The 25,259-nt window shown below is 43.7% G+C and overlaps 1 protein-coding gene across 1 annotated transcript; it reads left to right on the top strand.

Annotated features, from left to right (window-relative positions):
* The first annotated feature begins 4,267 nt into the window (after positions 1 to 4,267).
* Gclm (glutamate-cysteine ligase modifier subunit) lies at positions 4,268 to 19,304 on the top strand. The gene is made up of 7 exons (XM_004663969.2): positions 4,268 to 4,399; positions 8,159 to 8,224; positions 11,589 to 11,673; positions 13,048 to 13,107; positions 14,085 to 14,287; positions 17,167 to 17,281; positions 18,610 to 19,304. The coding sequence occupies exons 1-7, from the start codon at positions 4,274 to 4,276 to the stop codon at positions 18,777 to 18,779; spliced, it is 825 nt and encodes a 274-aa protein (XP_004664026.1). The 5' UTR covers positions 4,268 to 4,273; the 3' UTR covers positions 18,780 to 19,304.
* The last annotated feature ends 5,955 nt before the right edge of the window (positions 19,305 to 25,259 follow it).

The following is a 25,259-nucleotide window of genomic DNA, read 5'->3' as shown; positions in this document are numbered from 1 at the left end:
CACTATATTAACTTCAGTAACTATCAACAACCATTTCTAACTTGCCAACAGATGAGAAGAAATAGAAGTAATATCATCTTTACTTATTAGATGGTGATGTAACCAAACAGATGTGGCTCTCTGAGAGTCTTATATGAGCACAGTAGACATAAGGGAATCAGTTATTAGTGAGGCTATTGTTATTGCGCTCAAACATGGAAATCTCAACAAATTTTCATGTTCAATCACAACCTGACATTGTCCTGCTGGGACAGTTTCCATTTGACTCCATATCTTCGGAAAACAGGATCTTTTTCTATTTTGCTTGGTCTAGTAAATCTTATTACTTTTTAAAGGTTTTATTTATTTGTACATGTATGTGTGGGTGGGTGCTCACCAGGGTCTCAAATGAACATCAGACACTTGCTCCACTTTTTGCATCTGGCCTTATGTGACTGACTGGAGAATTGAACGTGGGCTGGCAGGCTTTGCATACACACACTTGTAACTGCTGAACCATCTCCCTGGCCCCAAATCTTATTACTTTGTAAAAAAAAAAAAAAAATTGTTGTTGTTTTTTATTTATTTAAGAGTGACAGAGAAAAAGCAGAGAGAGAATGGGCACACCAGGGCTTCCAGCCACTGCAAACGAACTCCAGACACATGCGCCCCTTGAGCATCTGGCTAACGTGGGTCCTGAGGAATTGAGCCTTGAACCTGAGTCCTTAGGCTTCACAGGCAAACACTTAAACACTAAGCCATCTCTCCAGCCCATATCTTATTACTTTTTAACACAATCATAATAATGCTATTCTCTCCTTTTTCATAACTAGAGCAAAACGAAGACCCCCACTCTGTTTTGGAACTTCTTTCTGGCCTTTGTTCACTGTGGTTCTCATGAACCTACATCTCAGTAATGGCTAGAGTCATTTCCCACTAGAATTTTACAAACCACCCGAGGATTTAATATATTTGTACCTTTTCTTCATAGTGTAATGTTGCACCTATCTGTAATTATATATTTGGAACCTACCTCTTCCTCTGGGCTGGAGATTGCAGAATACCAGAGACAAACTGTCTGCTCACCGTGAACAGCCTGGTACCCTCCAAACATGACGTACTTGAGAAATATCTCCTGAATTCATGTATTTTTTTGGTTGTTTATTTGATTTTGGTTTTTTAAGGTAGGGACTCACTCTAGTCCAGGCTGACCTGGAATTCACTATGGAGTCTCAGGCTGGCCTCGAACTCACAGTGATCCTCCTACTCAGCCTCCAGAGTGGTCCACCATGCCCTGCATGAACAGTGTTTCATATAAAACAGATGTTTTGATAATTTCTTGCTTTGTGTTAGCTCAGCTTTACACAGGCTGAAGAGGTTTCCCTAGTACTTCAGAGACCAAGTCCAAAAGCCTCCTTTTGGTAATGGTTTGAAGAAAGTGAAACAAGAGAGACTTACCCAAGATAAAATAGTACTATATTAAGTCGGATTTATAAGCCATATGGGGGCCGCCAGTGCCAGGATTCCTGAGCAATACGTTCTATGAACTCCTAGAAGGAAGCAGAGCTAATAATTTAGGAAATGCACTACTCCATGTTAATCAACTTTTATTTGCATAGAATTAGAGAATGTGTAAAAAGTCAAGTCATGGTGGGGCACGCCTTTAATCCCAGCACTTGGAGGCAGAGGTAGGAGGATCGTTATGAGTTCGAGGCCACCCTGAGAATACATAGTGAATTCCAGGTCACCCTTGGCTAGAATGAGACCCTACCTCAAAACAAAATAAAGCAAAACAACAAAAAAAAAAGTCATGTCAAGATACTACAATCAGCTCAGTAGAAGAATCAGTTGATTACATTCATTAAGTTAAATGTTTGCTTCTCATCCATGAACTTTTGTTCAGTAGACTCACAAATCTATTCCTGGGCCTCAATTTCTAACCTCCTAGAAACATCTTCTTTTCCATCCCTTTCTGATTTTAATTTCTTGTCAACTGACAGACTCATATCTCTTTTCAGTGTATTTTTTCCCCTTATAATAAGAATCTCCTTTTGGGGGCTGGAGAGATGGCACAGTGGTTAAGGAGCTTGCCTGCAAAGCCTAAATGACCCAGGTTCGATTCCCCAGTACCCACGGAAGGCCGGATGCACAAAGTGCCATATGCATCTGGAGTTCGTTTACGGTGGCTGTAGGCCCTAGTATGCCCATCCGTTGCCCCCACTTGCAAATAAAAAAAATAATTAAAAGGCCAGGTGTGGTGGCGCACGCCTTTAATCCCAGCACTTGGGAAGCAGAAGTAGGAGGATCGCTGTGAGTTCAAGGCCACCCTGACAATACATAGTGAATTCCAGGTCAGCCTGGGCTACAGTGAGACCCTACCTCAAAAACAAAACAAAACAAAACAAATTTTAAAAAAGAATATCGTTTTGGCATTTGATAGATCTGATTCACCCCAACAAAAGTGGGGATTTCTTGAGGTAAGCTTAATAAATGGTCACATGCCTGTTATACCAAGTCTACCATGTGTAAAATTTAGTGAAGGAGAAGAATCCCAGCCACTTGTCAGGGGGGAGGAGCTTTCTCTGCCATCTCACCTGTTGTCTTTACTTTGAAGTAATCTGGAAACTAACTACCCAGTGATGTTGTTTATTAATAATTAGTGTTTCTGGGGTTAGGCCTTCTCTCTTAAACAAGCTTCTCCAGGGGATTTTATTTATTTATTTTGGTTTGTTGTGGTAGGGTCTCACTCTAGCTCAGGTTTACCTGGAATTCACTATGTAGTCTCAGGGTGGCCTTGAACTCACAGCAGTCCTCCTACCTGTGCCTCCTGAGTGCTGGGATTAAAGGTGTGCACCACCACACGCAGCTCAAATTTTATTCTTTAACGTCATACAGTGCTAGCAAATAGGGTGAATCAATACACCTTTAGTTAATGGCCTAGAAGAAAAATTAGTTTGGGCTAGAGGGATAACTCAGTGATTAAAGGATATTGCTGGCAAAGCCTGCTGGCTTAGGGTTTTAGTACCCTGTGCCCAGTAAAGCTGGGTGAACAAAGTGGCTCATGCATCTAAAGTCCTTACAGTGGCAAGAGGCCTTGGCACACTCCTTTCTCCCTTTGCAAGCAAAAATATTTAAAAGGGGGAAAAAACAAAAATTAGCAGTTTGAAGGCAGGTTCTTGAGAGGGTTTTTTTTTTTGATGTAGGGTCTCACTCTGGCCCAGGCTGATCTGAAATTCACTATGTAGTCTCAGGGTGGCCTAGCCGGGCATGGTGGCACATGCCTTTAATCCCTGCGCTCGGGAGGCACAGGTAGGAGGATTGCTTGCCGTGAGTTCAAGGCCACTCTGAGACTACATAGTGAGTTCCAGATCAGCCTCAGCCAAAAATTAATTAATTAATTAATTAAGAAAAAGAGGTGGCTTGAGGGATGGCTTAGTAGTTAAGGCGCTTGCCTGTGAAACCAAAGGACCCAGGTTCGATTCCCCAGGACCCACGTAAGCCAGATGCACACGGGGATGCATGCGTCTGGAGGCCCTGGTGCACCCATTCTTCCTTTCTCTCTCTCTCTCTCCTTCCCTCTTTCTTTCTGTCAAATTAAAGAAAAATAAAAAGAAAGAGAAAAAAGAGGCATTAACACCTGCCTCTGAGAACTAAAAGCAGCTACTGCTGCGTAGACCAGCGGTCCTTTAAGGACTCCAGGGAGGAAGCCGGCGGCGCTGCAGCCATTGGCTGAGGCCCCCGAGCGCGGGCAGCGTGCGTCGGCCGCGCGGCCCGCTCCGGCCGGCAGGGGGCGCCCCGGCGCGCTGCGCTCGGTCCGCGCGGCCCGCGCTCCAGGCCCGCCCGCCGCCGCCCAGCGCCACGCCCGCCGCAGGCCGACGGCCAGTCACCCGCGGGCCTGCGCCTCGCAGGGCCCTTCGCGCCCCGCCCCTGGCCCGCCGCGGGACCAGTAACCGAGTAACCGTTACGAAGCACTTTCTCGGCCCGCGATTTCTGCTTAGTCATTGTCTTCCAGGAAACAGCCCGGCTCAGTTTGGAGTTAAGTCTCCCGTGGCGGCGGCGGCGGCTGCAGACGCGGGAGCCCGCCGTTCCCGCCCGCGTCCCCGGAGCCGCCTCTCCGCGGCCGGCCGGCCGGCCTCCTCCTCGGGCCCCGAGCGCACACCGGGCTCCGGCCGCGCGGAGTCGACAGCCTCGAGCTCGCCTCCCGGCTCGCCTCCTGCCTCGCTCGCTCGCTCGCTCGCTCCCAGCCCGCTCCCCGCGGCCCGGTCGCCGCCGGCTCGCTCGGGCCGCGGCTGCCATGGGTACCGACAGCCGCGCGGCCGGGGCGCTCCTGGCGCGGGCCCGCACGCTGCACCTGCAGACCGGGAACCTGCTCAACTGGGGTCGCCTGCGCAAGAAGTGCCCGTCCACGCACAGCGAGGAGGTGAGCACGGCCCGAGCGCGGACCCCGGGGCTCCGGGACGGGGGACTCGGGCAGGGCGCGCCGGAGCCGCTCCGGGGACCGCGGCTGCTGGCTGAGCAGGTGCAGCTGCACCGCCGAGGGATGCCTCTGCCAGTCCTGGGTCCCCCCGGCCCGGGAGCCCGGGAGGGCCGCCCTTGGCCGCGTCCCTCTCCGCATCCCTCGTGTCCCCACCACCACCTGCCGCTGAAGCTACCGGACAGGTCGGTGCCTGGTGGGTGAGCTCGTGTTCAGAACACTTAGAGTACGGACAGCGGTTCCTCTGTGGCTCTGAATTAGGCGTTGGAATAGTTAACACATTTTTCTTACTGGAAATCGATCTGCCACATTTTATGTGCCTGAAAACAAATGAGCAGCCTAGAAGAGGCAGGGATGAACCTGAAATTATCGCCCTGTTTCACATGAACTTGCTGGCCTGTGCCTGAACCATGGGTTCTCCATAGACTGGGCAACCAATTTCAGAGCCATATTGGTATATGGAATCAATTTAGTAATTAAGACTCCCCAGTATGTGTAATTATTGTGGGTCAGAGAGGAAAAATAAACCGGGCGTGGGGTGCACTCTTATTATCCCAGCACTAAAAAGGCTGAGGCAGAAGGATATCAAGTTTGAGTCCAACCTGGGCTACGTAAGGGGACTAAACTTAAAAAACAACTAACAATAAACAAAGTCTATAAAACTTTTTTTTGTTGTTTTTGTTTTTTGGGGTAGTGTCTCCTCTAGCTCAGGCTGACCTGGATGGAATTCACTATGTTGTCTCAAGGTGGCCCCGAACTCTGCGATCCTCCTACCTCTGCCTCCCAAGTGCTGGGATTAAAGGTGTGCACCACCACACCCGGCTAAAACCTTTACATTTAAGAGCTATGTGAAAGTTATCCTCTCTTCCTCCTCAGTTCTTGTGAGAATTAAGACAGTATAGGAAAGTACTCAACATAAGTGCATTTATCAGCTGGTTCACTGAAAGGTTGAACAAATTTCCCAAGCTGTATCATATTCCGTGATCAGCTGTGTTCAGAGGGTTTCTGATGCTTTACTGTGAGATGTTAGCAAAAGACCAGCCAAATACCACAGCACCTGGCACTCCCCTAAATTGGCAATCAACAGCCCCCACACCAGTCAGTTTGATGAACAAGACCCTGGCTTTAGGTTCCATCTAAGTGTGGATTTGTTTTTTAACAACCACTTTGCTTATTTCTCCCAGAAGTATTTTTGTATTTGGTATACATAGCCTTAATTTCTTCTAGCACTGAGTAGACCAGATACGACATTTTGCATGTATGTTGATAGTATTGGGTGAAGCATTCCCTTATCTCACCACAGCACACTCTCAAGCACTGGCTTTCAAAGTTTTCTTTTTTTTTTTAATTATTTGTTTATTTGAGATAGTGTAGGCACATCAGTGCCTCTTGCTACTACAAGCGAACTCCAGACTCATGTACCACTTTGTACATCGACTTTACATGGGTCCTGTGGGGAATCGAACCCATCCCAACCGGCTTTACAAGCAAGTGCCTGTAAACCACAAAACTATCTCCCCAGCCCAGGCTTTCAAAGTTTTTAACTGAAAACAATACTCTTTTCTTTTGTAGTTTGTTTGTCATGGTAGGGTCTCGCTGTAGCCCAGGCTGACCTGTAATTCACTATGTAGTCTCAGGCTGACCTCCAATGCACAGCAGTGCTCCTACCTCTGCCTCCTGAGTGCTGGGATTAAAGGCATGTACCACCATGCCCAGCAATGTTTCTTTTATCTTTGTAAAAATTGACTTCTTTATTAATGCACACAGTTTGAAAACCATTGTTCAAAGGACCAAATGTGGTCTGTAATGTGTTCTTTAGAATGCTTCATAAGAGGTTAATGAACTAGAAAACACTGAGGAAAACTCTTAGTATTGTAGGGAAACTAAGGCAACTTGATTAGAATAGAATAGGCATGTTCTGTTCCTACACAGAGAAATTTCTCACAACCAGAGCTCCAAATTGGTGGGGCAACCCAGCCCCACTGCAGTGATGAAGGAAACTTTAAAAAAAAAAAACAAAAAAACCTCACATTATTAAAAGTGATCCTAGTTGATGAACTCAGGAGCTTCTAGTTACTCATTTCCTTTTACATTGATTGCCCACAGGATGCAAACCACAGCAGCCTTGTTTTTCTTTAAAGTGATGGTTTGAACCTGCTAGCGTTGGCCAATTAGTGATCAAAAGTTAGTTGAGCAGCCGGGCATGGTGGCGCATGCCTTTAATCCCAGCACTCCAGAGGCTGAGGTAGGAAAATCACTGTGAATTTCGAGGCCAGCATGAGAGTACATAGTGAATTCCAGCTTAGCCTAGGCTAGAGTGAGACCTTACCTCAAAAAAGGGGCTGAAGAGATAGCTTAGCAGTTAAAGCACTTACCTGCGAAGCCTAAGAACCCAGGTTTGATTCTCCAGTGCCCATGCAAGCCAGATGCTTATGGTGGCACGTGTGTCTGGAGTTCATTTGCAGTGGCTAGAGGCCCTGCCATGCCCATTCTCTCCCTCCTTCTCTCTCTGTCTCAAATAAAGAAATTAAAAACAAGCTATTTAAAAATTAAAATCAAACACTGAAGGTACAACATTAGGCAAACTGATGTCTACAAGCTACATCTGTCCTGGTGGTCTTCAGTCCCACTTGCATAGCAATTACTTGGGTTACCTATTAAGATGAAAGCTCTGGTTGCTGCTAGTGTTCAGCATGACTATGATTAAGCTGGGGAGTTTGAATTGTTTGTTTTGGTGCTTGGGATCGAATCCAGGGAGGGGCTCAGGAATTCTAGGCAAGTGGTATACCTCTAGACCATGTTTGAACTTCTAATAAATAAAATTGGGAATCTAAAGTAGGAATTCCTCTGGCTCTGCTTATTGTCTCTCTTTTTCTTAGGAATGCACCATAGTGACAGTGATTCATAGGAGCTTTACTCAGACTGGGCTTGAATTTTAAGTTCTTGCTTAATTAGCTAGCTAGCCTCCAACTTCTGATCTTCCTGCCTCCACCACCTGGATGTTGGAATTACAGTCTTGTGCCACTACATCCTGGCCCACCTTCCTCTTATAGCCTTGTTCTTGAAATAATTCATTTCTTTATGAATGCTTTAATGTCTTAACATTTCACTGGTACAAAAATCACCCTTGAGCCAGGTGTGGTAGCGCATGCTTTTTATCCTAGCCCTTGGGAGGCAGAGGTAGGAGGATTGCTATGAGTTTGAAGCAAACCTAGGACTACATAGTGAGGTCCAGGTCATCCTAGACTAGAGCAAGACTCTATCTCAAAAAGAAAGAAAAAGAGAGAGAGAGAGAGAGAAAGAACGAACCTTAAGGGTTGGAGAAATGGCTCAGTGGTTAAGGCACTTGCTGGCAAAACCAAAGGACTCAGGTTTAATTCACCAGTACCCACGTAAAGCCAGATGCACAAGGCGGAGTGAGCATCTGGAGTTCATTTGCAGTGGCAAATATTTTTTTTTTAATTACCCTTAGACTACTGCTTTGGGGCAAGATTTTTGCAGATTAAGAGGAAAATAAAAATACATTTGAATTTATATTGTAGGAAGCAAACACCTTCTGTATAGCTGTAATTCTTGGGTTTGTGTGGTATTTCCTATTGATCCTTCTTTAGTTCCTGCTCCACTTACCAAACTAATGTCTTTCTTGTATTTGTACTGGGAGTGCATAGTCTTCAATTAACTTTTCAACACACATTCCTTTTGCAGCTTCGAGACTGCATCCAAAAGACTTTGAATGAGTGGAGTTCCCAAATCAGCCCTGATCTGGTCAGGGTAAGTGGAAACTGAAATAAATCATGCAGGCCAAAAAGGAAATGAAGTAGACAGGAAGTTAATTTCCTCAGTCAAGTAGGCAGTTAGCCAAACTCTTTGTGGCTCTTCTACTAAAATGGCTTTCTGATATAGTAGGTTAGGCATATGGACTTCCTAGTTGCTTCTTCTAGGATTTTCCCCCTGAATCTGTATCAGTTCCCCACCATTACTACTGTGTGTTTAGTAGAGGAATGATTAGAAGCCTGGTTGATAGATTCTTACATAGAATATTCCTCCAGTAACTTAAATGTCAGTTGCCAATGAAAGAGTAAGGAGCTGTATTTCATTAAATGTCAGTAAGTGGCTGTTTTCATAAATGTCAATAGGTACAGTAACTACCTGCAGCCATTCTGAAATCCAGCTCAACCCATGGCTCATATCTGCTCATATCCACCCTAGGAGTAGAAGAGAAATTGGGCATGATGGGATACACCTGTGACCCTAGCACTAGAGAGGCCTGGGCAAGAAGGTGAAGTTCAAAGACAGGTTAGGCTACATGGAAAGTTCCAGGCCAGGGCTGGAAAGATGGCTTAGTGGTTAAGGTGTTTGCCTGCAAAGCCAAAGAACCCAGGTTCGATTCCTCAGAACCCATGTTAAGCCAGATCACAAGGGGCACATGCATCTGGAGTTCATTTGCAGTGGCTACAGACCCTGTGTCCATTCTCCCTCTATCTCTCATCTCTCTGTCTCTCCCTGCTTGCAAATAAATAAAAACAGGGGCTGGAGAGATGACTTAGCAGTTAAGGCATTTGCCTGCAAAGCCAAAGGATCCCGGTTTGATTCCCCAGGGCCCACATAAGCCAGATGCTCAAGGGGGTGCACGCATCTGGAGTGCACGCATCTGGAGTTCATTTGCAGTGGCTGGAGGCCCTGGCATGCACATGCTCATTCTCATTCTCTCTCTCTCTCATAAATAAAATATTTAAAAAATTAAATTTTTAAAAAAGAAAGTTCCAGGCCAGTTTTGGCTACATAGTGAGACCTTGTCTCAACAATACAAAAATGTACAAAAGAGGATATATGCTAGAAATATTTGTGCCCTTAGCCATACTACAAGTTTATAACTATAGCTGCTCTATACCTCTGATTCATCTGCTTACCTGAAATGGCCATCTCTTCTGTCTATGCATGACTTTGTGATATTACTGAACCGCTTTGGGCCAGGTACCAGGGTGTGTCGAGGGATCAGAAAGACCTCGTTTGCTGTTACCTTGTTATGTGAACGATTGCATCCTCACTGATCTACACCAACATTTTATCTTTGTCAAATTATTCAGCTCTGGAATGATCATCTGGATGTGCTGTAGTTGATTCATATTGGAAGGTCCCTTTTTGTTGTTGTTGTTATACTCAGGAAAAGAAATGTTTTGACTTACAATATTTGCAATTACAAAACAAAACATACTGTTCTCATATGACCCAGCATTCTTGTCCTTTTGGGATCTGCCCAACAGAGATGAAAATTTCTATGTACAAGAAAATGAGTACATGGTTGATTATATCCATTTTACTAATAACCACCAGCCTTTTGAAGTAAGCAAGCTGTCCTCTAGTAGACGAATGGATGTATAAATTATGGTGCATTCAGACAATGGCACATTACTCAGCACTGAAAAGAAATGTGCCATTGTGCCATGAAAGATATGTAGGAACTTAAATATATATTACTAAATGAAAGAAGTAGATGTGTCTGGGCTGGAGAGGTGGCTTAGCAGTTAAGGTGCTTGCCTGCGAAGCCTAAGAACGCATGTTTGAATACCCAGGTCCCACGTAGCCAGACGCACAGTGATGCAGATGTACAGTGTTGCACATGTGCACAAGGGGCGCATGCATCTGGAGTTTGTTCACAGTGGCCAAAAGGCCCTGGCACACCCATTCTGTCTCTCTCTGCCTCTCTCTCTCTCTCACTCAAAAATAATTTAAAAAAAATAATAGTAGTAGATGTGCCAGCCTGGAAAAGCAGCAGACAGGCCAGGCATGGTGGCACAAGTCTTCCATCCCAGCACTTGGCAGGCAGAGGTAGTAGGATCACTGTGAGTTTGAGGCCAGCTTGGTCCTACAAAGTGAGTGCCAGGTCAGCCTGGGCTAGAGTGAGACTCTACCCCCCGCAAAAGGCAGCCTGCTAGATGTCCAAGGGATGGCAGATGTTACCTGCTGATCAGGATCATGAGGGAGGAAAGGATGTGTGGAGGCAGGAGGCGAACAGATCTCTGTACTTTCTGCTCACTAGTACTATAAACTTAAAACTGCTCTAAAAAAAACAGTCTGCTAGGAAAAACACCTGACACCCCTTAAAGTTAGAACTCAGTGACATTAAAACCCAAAGGAAAGCCAGGTGTGGTGGTGCACACCTTTAATCCCAGCACTTGGGAGGCAGAGTAGGAGGATCGCCATGAGTTGAAGGCTACCCTGAGACTGCATAGTGAACTTCAGGACATCCTGGGCTAAAGTGAGACCCTACTTTGGGAGCAGAAGAGGCTAGAGATACATCTCAGTAGTTAAGGCACTTCCCTGCAAAGCCTAGCAACCTGGGTTCAATTCCCCGGTAGCCACATAAAGCCAAATGCACAAAGTGAAGCATCCACCTGGAGTTTACTTGCAGCAGTTTGAGATCCTGGTGCACCCATTCTCTTTGTCACCTATCTCTGTCTGCTTGCAAATAAAAAAATTAAAATAATGCTAAAATATTTTTTAAAACATTAGAAGGAATGAAAAAGCTTTTTTAAAAAAACTTGATTAATGGACTGGAGAGATGGCTTAGCAGTTAAGCGCTTGCCTGCGAAGCCTAAGGACTCCAGTTCAAGGCCCAATTCCCCAGTACCCACGTAAGCCAGATGCACAAAGTGGCCCATTCATCTGGAATTCGTTTGCAGTGGCTGGGGTCCCTGGTGCACCCATTCTTTCTCTCTCTCTCTCTCTCTCTCTCTGCCTCTTTCTCTGTCACTCTCAAATAAATAAAATAAATTTTAAAAAACTTGAAGTTTTAGAAAGGTCTGAATGTGTCATTATTCAAAATGGGTATTTTTTTTTTTTTTTGCTGATTCATTTTTAAGTAAATTATCTATGCTAGTAATTCTAACCTTCATACAACTCTCCCCTCCCCTGATTATTTTTTATTTCTTCTGGTCATGAATACTTAAGTACCTGATTAAAATGAAAGTTTTTTTCCCCCAGTAAATAGAAACACACATTTTGTCTTTCTAGCTATACTTCATTTCTCATTACTTGTCTTGTGAGTTCTGTGTTGCTAAAGGACTTTAGGATAATAGAAAATTTTATAACAAAAATAATAATTTTATATTTATTTTAAATATGTTTATTATAGGAGTTTCCAGATGTCTTAGAATGCACTGTATCTCATGCAGTAGAGAAGATAAACCCTGATGAAAGAGAAGAAATGAAGGTTTCTGGTAAATCCAGTCTGCCTTGACAATTCATTCTCTTATACTGTGGAAGTGGTTAAGTCAGACATGGGAATATGCATTCCTTTCCTTCTGGCAATGAGTAATTTAGTCACTAAGTGTGGGATTCAGATTGCTTTTTTAATCTAATTTTAATGTCAGATCTTAAAAGGATATTATAGAAAGCCAGTGGTGACTCCTGCATTATAGCCAGTAAAACTTCAGCTTGCTGTTCTTGTGATGTCCTTACATCGTGTTTAACTTACATAGGCTCTGAAATAGAAAGGTTAAAATAGAAGGAATGAGAAGGACGAAGGGAAAGCTTAGGAGCAGAGGCAGCCTAAGCCGTCCCTCCCTGGGAGAGTGCAGCACGGTGCTGGTGAGCCGTGATGAGACGGCCTAGAAGTGCACACAGAAGTCAGGGCAGCGAGTGACCTGGAGAGAAAGAAACTCCACCAGTTACCCCTCAACACACACAGTGACTACTGCGCTTCGGAACCGAAAGTGGGAAGTCAGTGCTGCTCCTGCCGTCACTTAGAGACCACGTAGCAAAGTCATGGACATCCCGAGCTTGCCTGGATTGAAATTCCTGGGTATGCATGTTCCTGACTGGTGTAATCTAGGGCTAGCAAACATACGACCTTGCTGAGCCTGGTTCTTTGGGCATACAATGGTGTGTGGGTCCCCAAGCTTCTTTGTAAGCTGAATGAAATAACAAAAGAAGCAAATAGCACAGTGCTTGCCGCAGAGTAAGAACTGGGTAGCTACCCACTACCACACTGCTGATTAGTATTGGCACGGACATGAACAGTGAGGTATTGTCTTTACATTGCCATCCTAATCACATCTGTGGAGCCGCTTTATGCCAGGCACCGTACTTGTCCCTGCATGGTTATATTTCCTCATATACTTATCCAATTTGCAAGCTTTGTTGCATTAGTAACATGTCACTTGAAAGCTGTCACGCAGCTGGGAGGCTGAGACAGAAGGATCAGAAGTTTGAGGCCAGCCTGGGCAACATAGTGAGACCTCATCAATTAGAAAAGAATGTTATGTAGCCAGTAAGCTGTTGGACCAGGTGTCTGTTGAGGCATGCCTGACTCTAAAACCCATCTCTTTTCTGTTAACTCCACAGTGTTCTCTGTGTAGGAAGCAGAATAAAACCAGCACCTTTCTGTAAGTGATGGTGATTCATCACTACGGAGCTTCACCGTGACCTCTTAGACATTGTCTTCTGTTCCTACGGGGCTTAAAAGTGTAAACTGTAAAATTACATAAGTAGAAAAGGGAAAGTAATGTATTCAGGATTATCTGTCACATTAAAACTTCTCTGTAGTATAATGTGTACGCAGATGTAGTAATCCATGTGTCTTTGTTACCTAGCAAAGCTGTTCATTGTAGGAGCAAATTCCTCAGCATCAACTAGAAATGCAGTTGACATGGGTAAGCAAATGTTACCTGTTTTTATTAATACTAGACTTTATTTTAGGTGTACTGGTTATAACTTATGTTCAGGTCCACATAAAAAAAGACAGTAAGCCAGGCATGGTGGCACACACCTTTAATCCCAGCACTTGGGAGGCAGAGGTAGGAGGATCACCATGAGTTCAAGGCCACCCTAAGACTACATAGTCAATTCCAAGTCATCCTGGGCCAGAGTGAAACCCTACCTCGAAAAACCAAAAAAAAAAAAAAGAGAGAGAGAGAGAGAATGAGAAGCGGGAGAGGTTGCTTAGTGATTAAGGCGCTTGCCTGCAAAGCCTAATAACCTGGGTTTGATTACCCAGTACCCATGTAAAGCTAGATGCACAAGGTAACACATGCATATGGAGTTCCTCTGCAGTGGCCAGAAGCCCTTGCGTTCCCATTCTCCCTCCCTCTCTCTCTCCCTCTCTCTCTCCTTCTTTGTCTTTCTCTTTAATAAATAAATACATAAAATATTTTTTAAAAAATAAAATAAGCTGATTCCAATTGCACCTTTAAAATTCTAGCCTAATTTCTGAAGACTTCTAAAGTCATGAAGAGAAATGTATGAAAGAACAACTAAACATTAAGTATATGTGTAGGGATAGAAGTTCTCCTTAATCATATTTTAGTTCTTTTAGTACAATGGGTAAAATATCAAAATCAAAGAAATAATAGAATACATGTATTTTGTATCTAAAGATCCTCTACCAGCTGTGAACCCGTAGGAAGAAAGCAGGTCAGCGAAAACCTTGTCTGCTGACAGAAAAATAGGTGAATGGGTACTTAGAATTTTTCTAAAGACAAGAATACTTGAAGTGGAAATTAACTTGTGAAATAATCTGTTGCACGGAGCTCTAGTTGATGATGTGGACATAGTCAGCGGGCACGGTGAGGACGGCAGGCCTGACTTCCTTTCTTACGTACCAGACACGCTGCTTGTGTTTTCCCGTCAGCCTGCTCAGTCCTTGGAGTTTCACAGCTGGACTCTGTGATCATCGCTTCCCCTCCCGTTGAAGATGGAGCTAATCTCTCCCTGGAACACCTACAGCCTTACTGGGAGGAGCTGGAAAACTTAGTTCAAAGCAAGAAAATTGTTGCTATAGGCACCTCTGACCTGGACAAAACCCAGCTGGAGCAGCTGTATCAGTGGGCACAGGTAAGGCATGGTGGGTCCCCAGCACCTTGCTGCATGCCCCCTGTTGAGCATCGTGTGCATGGTGCATGCCACTGTAGGGTGACTTTGCTTTGAGAGAGGCTTTATCCAAGGGTCTCAGGGTTTGGGGGATGGGGTGGGGAGGTTAAATATATGTTTAATGGAACTGAATATTAATCCCATTTAAAAATGAATGACAAGGAGGTGTGGGCGTGGTGGCACACTCCTTTAATTCCAGCACTCAGGAGGCAAAGGTAGGAGGATCGCCATGAGTTCAAGGCCACCCTAAGACTACATAGCGAATTCCAGGTCAGCCTGAGGTAGAATGGGAGCCTACCTTGAAACTCCCCGCCCACACACACAAAAAAAAGGGAATGACAAGGGCTGGAGAGATGGCATAGCAGTTAAGCGCTTGCCTGTGATGCCTAAGGACCCTGGTTTGAGGCTCAGTTCCCCAGGACCCACGTTAGCCAGATGCACAAGGTGGTGCATGCATCTGGAATTCATTTGCAATGGCAGGAGGCCCTGATGCACCCATATTCATTCATATTCTCTCTCTCTCTGCCTGTCACTCTCAAATAAATAAATAGATAGATAAATAAAGGAATGACAAAATCACTAGAAATGATATTTTCATAGTGAGTGAATTAAGGATTACCTTCAGTTACCTTCATCTATGTGATGGAAGCACTACACTTTAGATGGTACTGCTGTAATTCTTAAGTAAGGAAACATATACAGCACATTTTTTTTCTGTTAAAGATGTATAAAACTTAATTGATATAACTTGGCATACAGTAGTTGTGATAATCACTTTTATTCTCTGCCCTAAAAACCTACAGTATTATGAAGGAAGTTATTTTGCTCTATATTTTCTTTTGTCCTTTTAAATCATTCTTACCCTTCTTAGACCTTGCATTTTCTAACAAAAACTAGAAGCCCATAGAAAAAGTGTTGTTCTTCCTCCTTTTGCCTTGGTAGCCAGCTGTTGCCAACATACTGCTGGAGAGACTTGAGTGATCCAGGAAGTATATAAACATTCACCTGAGCAGCTAATGGAAGTTATGATTCTTCTCTTTCAAGATGTGTCTGATTGTACTCATATTTTGATCCAGCCTTTAAAATGTATCACGCCCTCTGTTGCTAAAACCATCACACTTAGGATCATTGCTCTCAGAGACAGATATGTCACACTGGTAAATGGCCTAGCAGGATAAGACGTTTTAGTAGTGTATTACTGTACTGGCTTTTCCTCCTCGTAGAACTGTTTTCCTTTCCTTGTTATCACTAACCTGGGTTAGCAATGCATACAATAATATAGTAATATAAAAGTATTTTACAAACTTTTGAAGTACTATAGAATTGCTTATTACTTTTTTTTTTCTGAATATCAACAAAACTTCATTACTTTGTATGCTGTTGGTTTTTGAGGCAGGGTCTCACTCTGGCCCAGACTGACCCAGGCTCTCAACCTGGAAGTCACTCTGTAGCCCAGGCTGGACTTGAACTCCCAGTGATCCTCCTACCTCAGCCTCCTGAAAGCTGGGATTATAGGCATGAGCCACCAAATTGGCAAAGTAATAGATTCTTTATCAGTTACTTTCTTGTTGCCAGGACAAAATGCCAGACCAGAAGCAGTTTAGGGAAGGAAAGAGTTTATTTTGGCTTACAGTTCCAGAGGGTAGATGGCACGACAGGGGACACACCAGCAGAATAGAGAAGAGCGAGATAACAGGAAGTGGGGTTAGGATATAAACTTCAAAGCCTACCCCAGTCTAGCAAGGCTCAACCTCCTAGATGTTCCACAACCTTCCTGAACAGCTCCATCAACTGGAATTAATCAAATGTGCATCTATGGGGACACTTTACATTTAAAATACTACAGGTGTCATTATGGCATTTTCATTCATTCACAGGTATTATTAAACGGTGTTCTAATTCCCTCACGCACTGTCCTTCCCCATAGGTCCCCTCCCTTCCTCCTCCCCAAAAGTCCCCCTTCTATTTTCATGTCACATGTATTCCATTACGCTCTTTAATTCTTTCCCTTAAGATCTCGTCCTCCCCTCCCATGATTTCCTTTCTAGTTTAATGGTCAACACACATGATTTTAAGAAAAGGTTGCACATGAAAGAAAGAAACATACAGCATTAGCCTTCTATGTCTTATTTTGCTTAACATAGCAATTTCCAGTTCCACTGTTTTCCTGCCAATGTCATGATCCTATTTTTCTTTATGGCCAAATAAAATTCCATTGTGGGGCTGGAGAGATGGCTTAGCAGTTAAGCACTTGCCTGTGAAGCGTAAGGACCCCGGTTCAAGGCTCAGTTCCCCAGGACCCACGTTAGCCAGATGCACAAGGGGCGCACGTGTTTGGAGTTTGTTTGCAGTGGCTGGAGGCCCTGGTGTGCCCATTCTCTCCCTCTCTCTCTCTCTCTTTCCCCCCTCCCTTCTTCCCTCTTTCTCTCTGTCACTCTCAAATAAATAAACTCACCTTCATTTAAAAAAAAATTCCATTGTGTACATATACCATATATATTTTTTAAGTTTTATTTATTTATTTGAGAGAACAAGAGAAAAGAGGCAGAGAGAGAGAGAGAATGGGTGTGCCAAGGCCTCCAGCCACTGCAAATGAACTCCAGATGCATGAGCTACCTTGTGCATCTGACTTACATAGTCCTGAGGAATTGAACCGAGGTCCTTTGACTTTGCAGGCTACTGCCTTAACCGCTAAGCCATCTCTCCAGCCCTGCACCATATTTTCTTTTATCTGTTGATGGCATATAGGCTAGTTTAATTTCCTACCTATTGTGAATAGTTACTGATTGCTTTCTACTTTCTGCATTACTTAGTTGAGTAAAAATTCATCTTTTTATTTCTAGGTAAAACCAAATAGTAATCAAGTTAATCTTGCTTCCTGCTGTGTGATGCCGCCCGATTTGACTGCATTTGCTAAAGAGTTTGACATACAACTACTGACTCATAATGATCCAAAAGGTAAGACTGATATTTTCATTCATAAGCACTGATCATGAGCTTTAAAAGGGAAACAAGTTTTTGCTTCATAGTTCTTGCTGTCCTTGATGATCTTCCTGTCTCTAGTACATGAATGCTGAGATTAAAAGTGTGTACCACCATGTCTGGCTTCTATAACATTTCTATATAGTTTTTTGTGGATTTATTTTTTATTTTTTAGAGAGAGAAAAATTGGCAGGCCAGGACCTCAGCCACTGCAATTGAACTCCAGATGCATGTGCCACCTAGGGGCCATGTGCAACCTTGTGCTTGCCTCACCTTTGTGTGTGTGTGTTACGTGGAATCTGGAGAGTCCAATATGGGTCCTTAGGATTTGCAAACAAGCCTTAACTGCTAAGCCATCTCTCCAGCCCTCTGTAAAGATTTTTTTAAATATTATTTATTTATTTGACAGAAAGAGGGAGAGAGAAAGAATGGGTGCACCAGGGCCTGCAGCCACTGCAAACAAACTACAAATGTATGCGCCACCTTGTACATCTGGCTAACCTGGGTCCTAGGGAATCCAACCTGGATCCTTTGGCCTTGCAGGCAAACACTTTGACTGCTAAGCCATCCCTCCAGCCCTCTATAAAGATTTTTGAGGGCTGGGGAGATGGCTTAGCAGTTAAGCGCTTGCCTGTGAAGCCTAAGGATTCCGGTTCGAGGCTGGATTCTCCAGGACCCACATTAGCCAGATGCACAAGGGGGCGCACGCGTCTGGAGTTCGTTTGCAGAGGCTGGATGCCCTGGCACGCCCATCCCCCCCCGTCTCTCTCTCTCTCTCTCTCTCTCTCTCTCTCTGTCACTCTCAAATAAATGAATAAAATTTTTTAAAAAAAAAAGATTTTTGACTCACTAAATACTGAAGGAAGGGAGGCACTGAGCTCATGTGACACATACTGAGCTGGGATCATAATAAGCATATGCCACTATGCTAGGTTTCAGCAGTACTAGACATGGAACCCAGGGCTTGGAGTTTGCTGGGCAAGCTCTCTACTAACTGAACCACATTCCTTTTTACTTAATTATTTGCAAAGAGAGAGGGTGTGGGGAGAATGGATGATCCAGGGCCTCCATCTGCTGCAAACAAACTCCAAAGGCATGCTCCTTGTTGTGTATCTGGCTTACATTGCTACTGGGGAATTGAACCTGGGTCCTTTGGCTTTGCAGGCAAGCACCTTAACCCCTGAGTCATCTCTCCAGCCCTGTATTCACTTTTGAAATGTTTCTTTTGTTGTGCTTAAATGATTATCTACTTAGTAGATTTTTTTTTCCAACTTAACACTTTGGGGTTTTGCTTGTTGTTTCAGAACTGCTATCTGAGGCAAGTTTCCAAGAAGCTCTTCGGGAAAGCATCCCTGACGTCCAGGCACAAGAGTGGGTGCCACTGTGGCTGCTGCGCTACTCAGTCATTGTGAAAAGCAGAGGCATTATCAAATCAAAAGGCTACATTTTGCAAGCCAAAAGAAGGGGTTCTTAACTAAAACTTAAGGTCATAGCTTACTGGCCTGTATATGTCTTGAACATGAGATAGAAATGAGATGTGTACAAAATCTAGCTATTGCCTAAAGGAAGTGTCATTGAGGCAGATATTGAGTCTATTTGACAGTATGTTGTCTGTCGAGTTTTGAATACTTCTCTTGCCTCCATGTCAGTCCACTCTCATAAAGCATTGTATTGTTTTCTTTAAACTGTTGTTTTCTAACAGAAATCGTCTAGAAAGAAAATACTTACAATATACTACCTTTATTTTTATGAGTAAGAGAAATCAAGAAAATTTGTTGTTAGATATTTTTTAGCTTAGGCATCAGGGTAATGTATATACATATTTTTTATTTCTGAGATTCATTAATTGCTTCTTACTCTACAGGATAACTAAGCAACTTAATTACAGTTGTTAAGTACTGGAAGCCATTTCTCCTGTCATTGGTGAAATCATTCTATTTCAGAACAACAAGGGCAGCTGGGACCCACTAGTCGTGTAAATAAAGTTCATTCTTCCGTACATGAGTGAAAGCTCAATGTTTATGTGTCCTCACTTGAGCTATGATTTAACCATGGATTCTTGTGCCATATTTTTTCTGCCACTATTTAACAGCATGAATCAAAGTAAATCTGAAAATATATTAGATGCCTTGAAATTATTTAGGAGTTTTATAGCAACAAGTGCTGTCATCTCCAGATTCCTTGTAACTCTTACTGCATCCTTGACATTTATGCATTCAAGAATATTCAGGGGTGAGCTGGAGAGATGGCTTAGTGGTTAAGATACTTGCCTGTGAAGCCTAAGGACCCAGGTTCAATTCTCCAGGTCCCATGTAAGGCAGATGCACATAACAGCACAGGCATCTGGAGTTTGTTTGCAGTGGCTAGATGCCCTGGTGTGCCCATTCTCTCTCTCTCTCTCTCTCTCTCTGTCTCTCTTCTGATCTCTAATAAATAAATTTAAAAAAAAATATTCATGGGGGGGGCAGGCATGGTGGCACACACCTTTAATCCCGGCACTCAGGAGGCAGAGGTAGGTAGATCGCTGTGAGTTTGAGGCCACCCTGAGACTACATAGTGGTCAGCTAGAGTAAGACCCTGCCTCGAAAAAAAAAATTCAAGGGGGCTGGAAAGATGGCTTAGTGGTTAAGCGCTTGCCTGTGAAGCCTAAGGACCCCAGTTTGAGGCTTGATTCCCCAGGACATATGCAAGCCAGATGTACAAGGTGGCGCAGGCATCTGGAGTTTGTGTACAGTGGCTAGAGGCCCTAGTGTGCCCATTCTCTATCTGCCTCTTTCTCTATCACTCTCAAAACAAAACAATGTTTTTTAAAAAAGAATATTGAGTAGGCAAGTTGCATGCTTACTACATGCCCATCACTGTGGGCTCTGCAGAGAAGGGCACAGAGACAGAGATTACTCTCCCTTCACTCCACTCTCCATCTTCCTCTCTCAAATAATTTTTTAAAAAAGGGGGTGGGGACTGGAGAGATGGCTTAGTAGTTAAAGCACTTGCCTGCAAAGCCAAAGGACCCAGGTTTGATACTCCAGGACCCACGTAAGCCAGATGCACAAAGTAGTGCATGCGTCTGGAGCTTGTTTGCAGGAAGCTGGAGGCCCCGGCGCACCCATTCTCATTTTCTTCCCCCCCAAATAAATACAATTTAAAAATTTTATTTAAGAGATACAGAAATAGAATGGGTGCGCCGGGGCCTCCAGCCATTGCAAATGAGCTGCAGATGCAAGCACCCCCTTGTACCTCTGGCTTACATGGGTCCTGGAGAATTGAACCAGGATCCTTTGGCTTTGCAGGCAAGTGACTTAACCGCTAAGCCATCTCTCCAGCCCAAATATAATTTTTTTTATAAAGAACCAGCTAAGTGCTGTGCATGGTGTTGCACACCTTTAATCCCAGCACTCAGAGGCAGAGGTAGGAGGATCACTATAAATTCAATCCCAGCATTCAGGAGGCAGAGATAGTAGGATGACAGTGTGTTCAAGGCCAGCCTGAGACTACATAGTGAATTCCAGGTCAGCTTGGGCTAGAATGAGATCCTACCTCAAAAAAAAAAAAAAAAAAAAAAAAAAGCTGACTGCTGACTTCTCTAAATGTATAAGGATATGGCCATGTTCAAAACCAATGCCTAAGAATTCAAACAAAATGTTTCCAGCAATGCCTCAATGTGTTCCTTGGCTCATCATTTTAAAAAGGCTCATATTTCATAAGCATAACTTCTTTTGCAGTCAAATGCTCTACCGCTGAGCTACAGCTCATGATTACTGCTGTTGACTCAGCACTCTGTGGACTCTTGCATTCTACTTGTTTAATTTGCTTTTTACAAAAGCATATCCTTAATATTTTACCAGAGGTCTTTGGGTGCACCATTATGGTCTGGATCTTCAATGTCTCCCAAAGGCTCTGAATTGAGGGCTTGGTCCCCAGCTGGCAGTGCTGGGAGGTGGTAGAAACTTTAGGAGGTGGGACCCAGTGGAAGAAAATGAAGTCAGGGGAACCCTTAAAAGGGAATGGCGGGGCTGGGCATGGTGGCGCATGCCTTTAATCCCAGTGCTTGGGAGGCAGAGGTAGGAGAATTGCCATGAGTTCAAGGCCACCCTGAGACTACATAGTGAATTCTAGGTCAGCTTGAGCTAGAGTGAGACCCTACCTCAGAAAACAAAAGGAATGGAGACCCTGAGCTATTTCTTACTTCCCACATGGTGAACAGCTTTGCTCCATCCCACACACTCCACCATGACACTCTGCCTGCCCATAGGTTCAAAGCAACAGGTGGAAGTGATTATGGACCAAACCCTTTAAAGCTGTGGTGAGCCAAACCTGGGTGTGGTGGCACATGACTTTAATCCCAGCAGAGGCGGGTGGATTGCCATGAGTTCAAGGCCATCCTAAGACTACATAGTGAATTCAAGGTCAGCCTGGGCTAGCTACAGAGCAAAATCCTACCTAAAAAAAATAAATAAATAAAATAAAATGCCAAGATAAATCTTTCCTCCTTTTATTTTTTTTTGTCATAGCACCAGAGAGCTGACTGACAAATGCAATAAACCGTAGGTTCTGTCTATCTGGAAATGTAGTTTGCACTCAATTTTTAAAATTTACTTATTTATTTGAGAGATAGAGACAGGTAGAAAGATAGAATGGGCACGACAGGGCCTCTAGCCACTGCAAACAAACACCAGATGCATGTGCCCCCTTGTGCATCTGGCTTATGTGGGTCCTGGGGAATCAAACTGGGGTCCTTAGGCTTCTCAGGCAAATGCCTTAACTAATAAGCCATTTCCCCAACCTCAATTTTTTTTTCTAGTGCTGCTGGGAATTGAACAGAGGGCCTTGCCTTTGTTAGGCAGCACTTTACAAGTCCAGCCCTGCATGCACTCTTAAATGATCATTTAACACAGAATTCTTTTCTTTTTTAAAATATTTATTTGTTTGAGAGAGAAAAAAAAACAAAAACAAAAACAATGGATGCACCAGGGCCTCTAGCCACTGCAAATGAAGTCCAGATGCAAGACTCACCATGTGCATCTGGCTTACATGGATACTGGAGAATCAAACTGGGTCCTTATGCTTTGCAGGCAAGCACCTTAACCACTAAGCCATCTCTCCAGCCCTTAACACAGAATTCTAAATGCCCAGATACCCAAGATCTTGAAGACAGCATTTCATCTTCCAGCACATACTCTTGAAGGTCAACATCTGGATTTTCTTCATTAGCAGTAATAATCTACCCTTTCTCTAATTGCTTTTTGATTTTTTTTGTTGTTGTTGTTTTTGAGGCAAGGTCTCACTGTAGTCCAGGCTGTCCTGAAACTCACTCTGTAGTCCCAGGCGGGCCTCAAACTCACAGCAATCCAACTTCCTCTGCCTCCTGAGTGGTGGGATTAAAGGCATGTGCCACTCTGCCCAGATTTGAGATATTATTATTATTATTAATATTAATATTTGTTTTTTGAGGTAGGGACCTGCCCTAGTCCAGGATGACCCACAATTCACTCTGTAGTGCCAGGCTGGCCTCGAATTTACACCCTACCCCTACCTCTGCCTCCCAAGTGCTGGGATTAAAGGCCTGCACCACCACACCCAGATCTAATCGCTCTTTTTTTTTTTCTAGGTAGGGTCTCAATGTAGCCCAGGCTGACCTGAAATTCACTATGTAGTGAATTTTTTTTAACTTTCTAAAAATATTTTTATTGGGCTGGAGAGATGGCTTAGCGGTTAAGTGCTTGCCTGTGAAGCCTAAGGACCCCGGTTCGAGGCTTGGTTCCCCAGGTCCCACATTAGCCAGATGCACAAGGGGGCGCACGCATCTGGAGTTCGTTTGCAGAGGCTGGAAGCCCTGGCGCGCCCATTCTCTCTCTCTCCCTCTATCTGTCTTTCTCTCTGTGTCTGTCGCTCTCAAATAAATTTTAAAAAATTAAAAATATTTTTATTTATTTACTTATTTGACAGAGAAAGAGGGAGAGAGAGAGTGAAAGAACGGGCATGCCAGGGCCTCCAGCCACTGCAAACGAACTCCAGATGTGTGTGCCCCCTTGTGTATCTGGCTAACGTGGGTCCTGGGGAATCAAACCTGGGTCCTTTGGCTTTGCAGGCAAGTGTCTTAACCACTAAGCCCTCCAACCCAAGAATAGTTACTTTTTTTTTTAAGAATAGTTACTTTTTATTGAGTTTTTGTTATCAGATTTGCTTTTCTTTTAATTAAAATGTTCAATTAATTTTGATGTGTAAGGTATAACAAGAAAATTTATAGCTGCAAAGCCCTCTAACACACATTAACCCTAAAAGAAGACATCAGTAAATATAAACGATCTTACAATTAAACTCTGTTCTTTCATTGAGGAAGAGGGGGCAGAAAGATTGTAAGAGCCAGAGTGGGTAGGAATACCTTAAGGCAGAGAGGATTGTTGTGGGTTCAAGGCCAGCCTGTGACTACATAGTGAATTCCAAGTCAACCTGGGCTAGATCGGGACTTCCTTCCCCACAGAGACTAAGTCCTTCATGATCCCACAGTGAATACCATAAACCCACTAAGGAGGGCCCCAGGGAAACAGGAGTGGGACTGAAAGGATAAAAGTATAACCTGTTATAATAAAGTAAAAAAAAAAAAATCTGTTCTTTGAAGGGCTAAGGAGTTGGTTCAATGGATAAAGGTGCTTATTCCACAAGCCTGCCAACCAGATTCAAATCTCTAGCACCCACATCAAATGACACCCAAGTCTGTCCCAGCATGCCTTATGATATAGGAGGCAGAGTCAGGAAAATCCTGAAGCGGGAGGGCCAGCATCTGGCCTTTCCAGAGGCAAAACAAGAAGAGAGACCCTATGTTAAAGTGGAAGGAGAGAACCAACACTCGAAGGTGTTCTCTGTCTCCCACACGCACACCTTCATGTGCATACACACAAATAGGAGACAGGTAGGTAGAGAGACAGATTTTAAAATTTGTCCTTTTAAAGACTAGAAAATGCAAATTGTACACTTAGGACTGGAGAGAGAGCTTAGTGGTTAAGCTCTGCAAAGCCTAAGTACCCATGTAAAACCAGATACACAAGGTGGTACATGTGTCTAGAGTTCATTCGTAGAGGCTAGAGGCCCTGGTGCACCCATTCTCTCTCTCAAAAAAAAAAAAAAATGTAGACTTGGAAATATTTGAAACATTTGTTTAATTTGTTTTTGTTTTGGTTTTGTTTTTTTAATAAAAGTGAACTACTTGGCTGGAGGGATGGCTTAGTGGTTAAGGCGTTTGCCTGCAAAGCCAAAGGACTCAGGTTCAATTCCCCAGGGCCCACATTAGCCAGATGCACAAGGGGGCGCATGTGTCTGGAGTTCTTTTGCAGTGGCTGGAAGCCCTGGTGCACCCATTCTCTCTCTCTCTCCCTTCCTCCCTCCTTCTTTCTCTGTCAAATAAATATTTTTTTTTAAATGAACTACTGGTATTCACAATAACATGGATAAATTTCAGAAACATGCTGAGTGAAAGATGTTAGACACCAAAAAGTACCTGTAACTAGTTTTCAACATGATTTTTTTGTTTTTGGAGGTAGGGTCTCACTCTAGGTCTCACCTAGATGCAGATATAGATTAGTAACACATGACATTTTACAATTTCATGTTGAAAAAGCCAGGCATGGTGGTGCAAGCCTTTAATCCCAGCACTTGGGAGGCAGAGGTAGGAAGATCGCCATGAGTTTGAAGTCACCCTGAAACTACATAGTGAAATCCTATCTCAAAAAACAACAACAACAAAAGGGGGGGGTGTGTATCACTTTTTCAAATATTTTTTATTTTATTTTTACTTATTTATTGAGAGAGAGAAAGAGGCAGATAGAAAGAGGGCACACCAGGGCCTCCAGCCCCTGCAAAGAAACTCCAGACATAAGCTTTACCACGTCCATCTGGTTTACGTGAGTTAAGTGCTTTGTAGGCAAGCTCCTTAACCACTGAGCTATCTCTCCAGCTT

This window comes from Jaculus jaculus, chromosome 19 (genome assembly GCF_020740685.1).
Source record: "Jaculus jaculus isolate mJacJac1 chromosome 19, mJacJac1.mat.Y.cur, whole genome shotgun sequence".
NCBI lineage: Eukaryota > Metazoa > Chordata > Mammalia > Rodentia > Dipodidae > Jaculus > Jaculus jaculus.
Note: the sequence above shows the minus strand (reverse complement) of the source record. Positions and strands in the feature narration are given on the sequence as shown.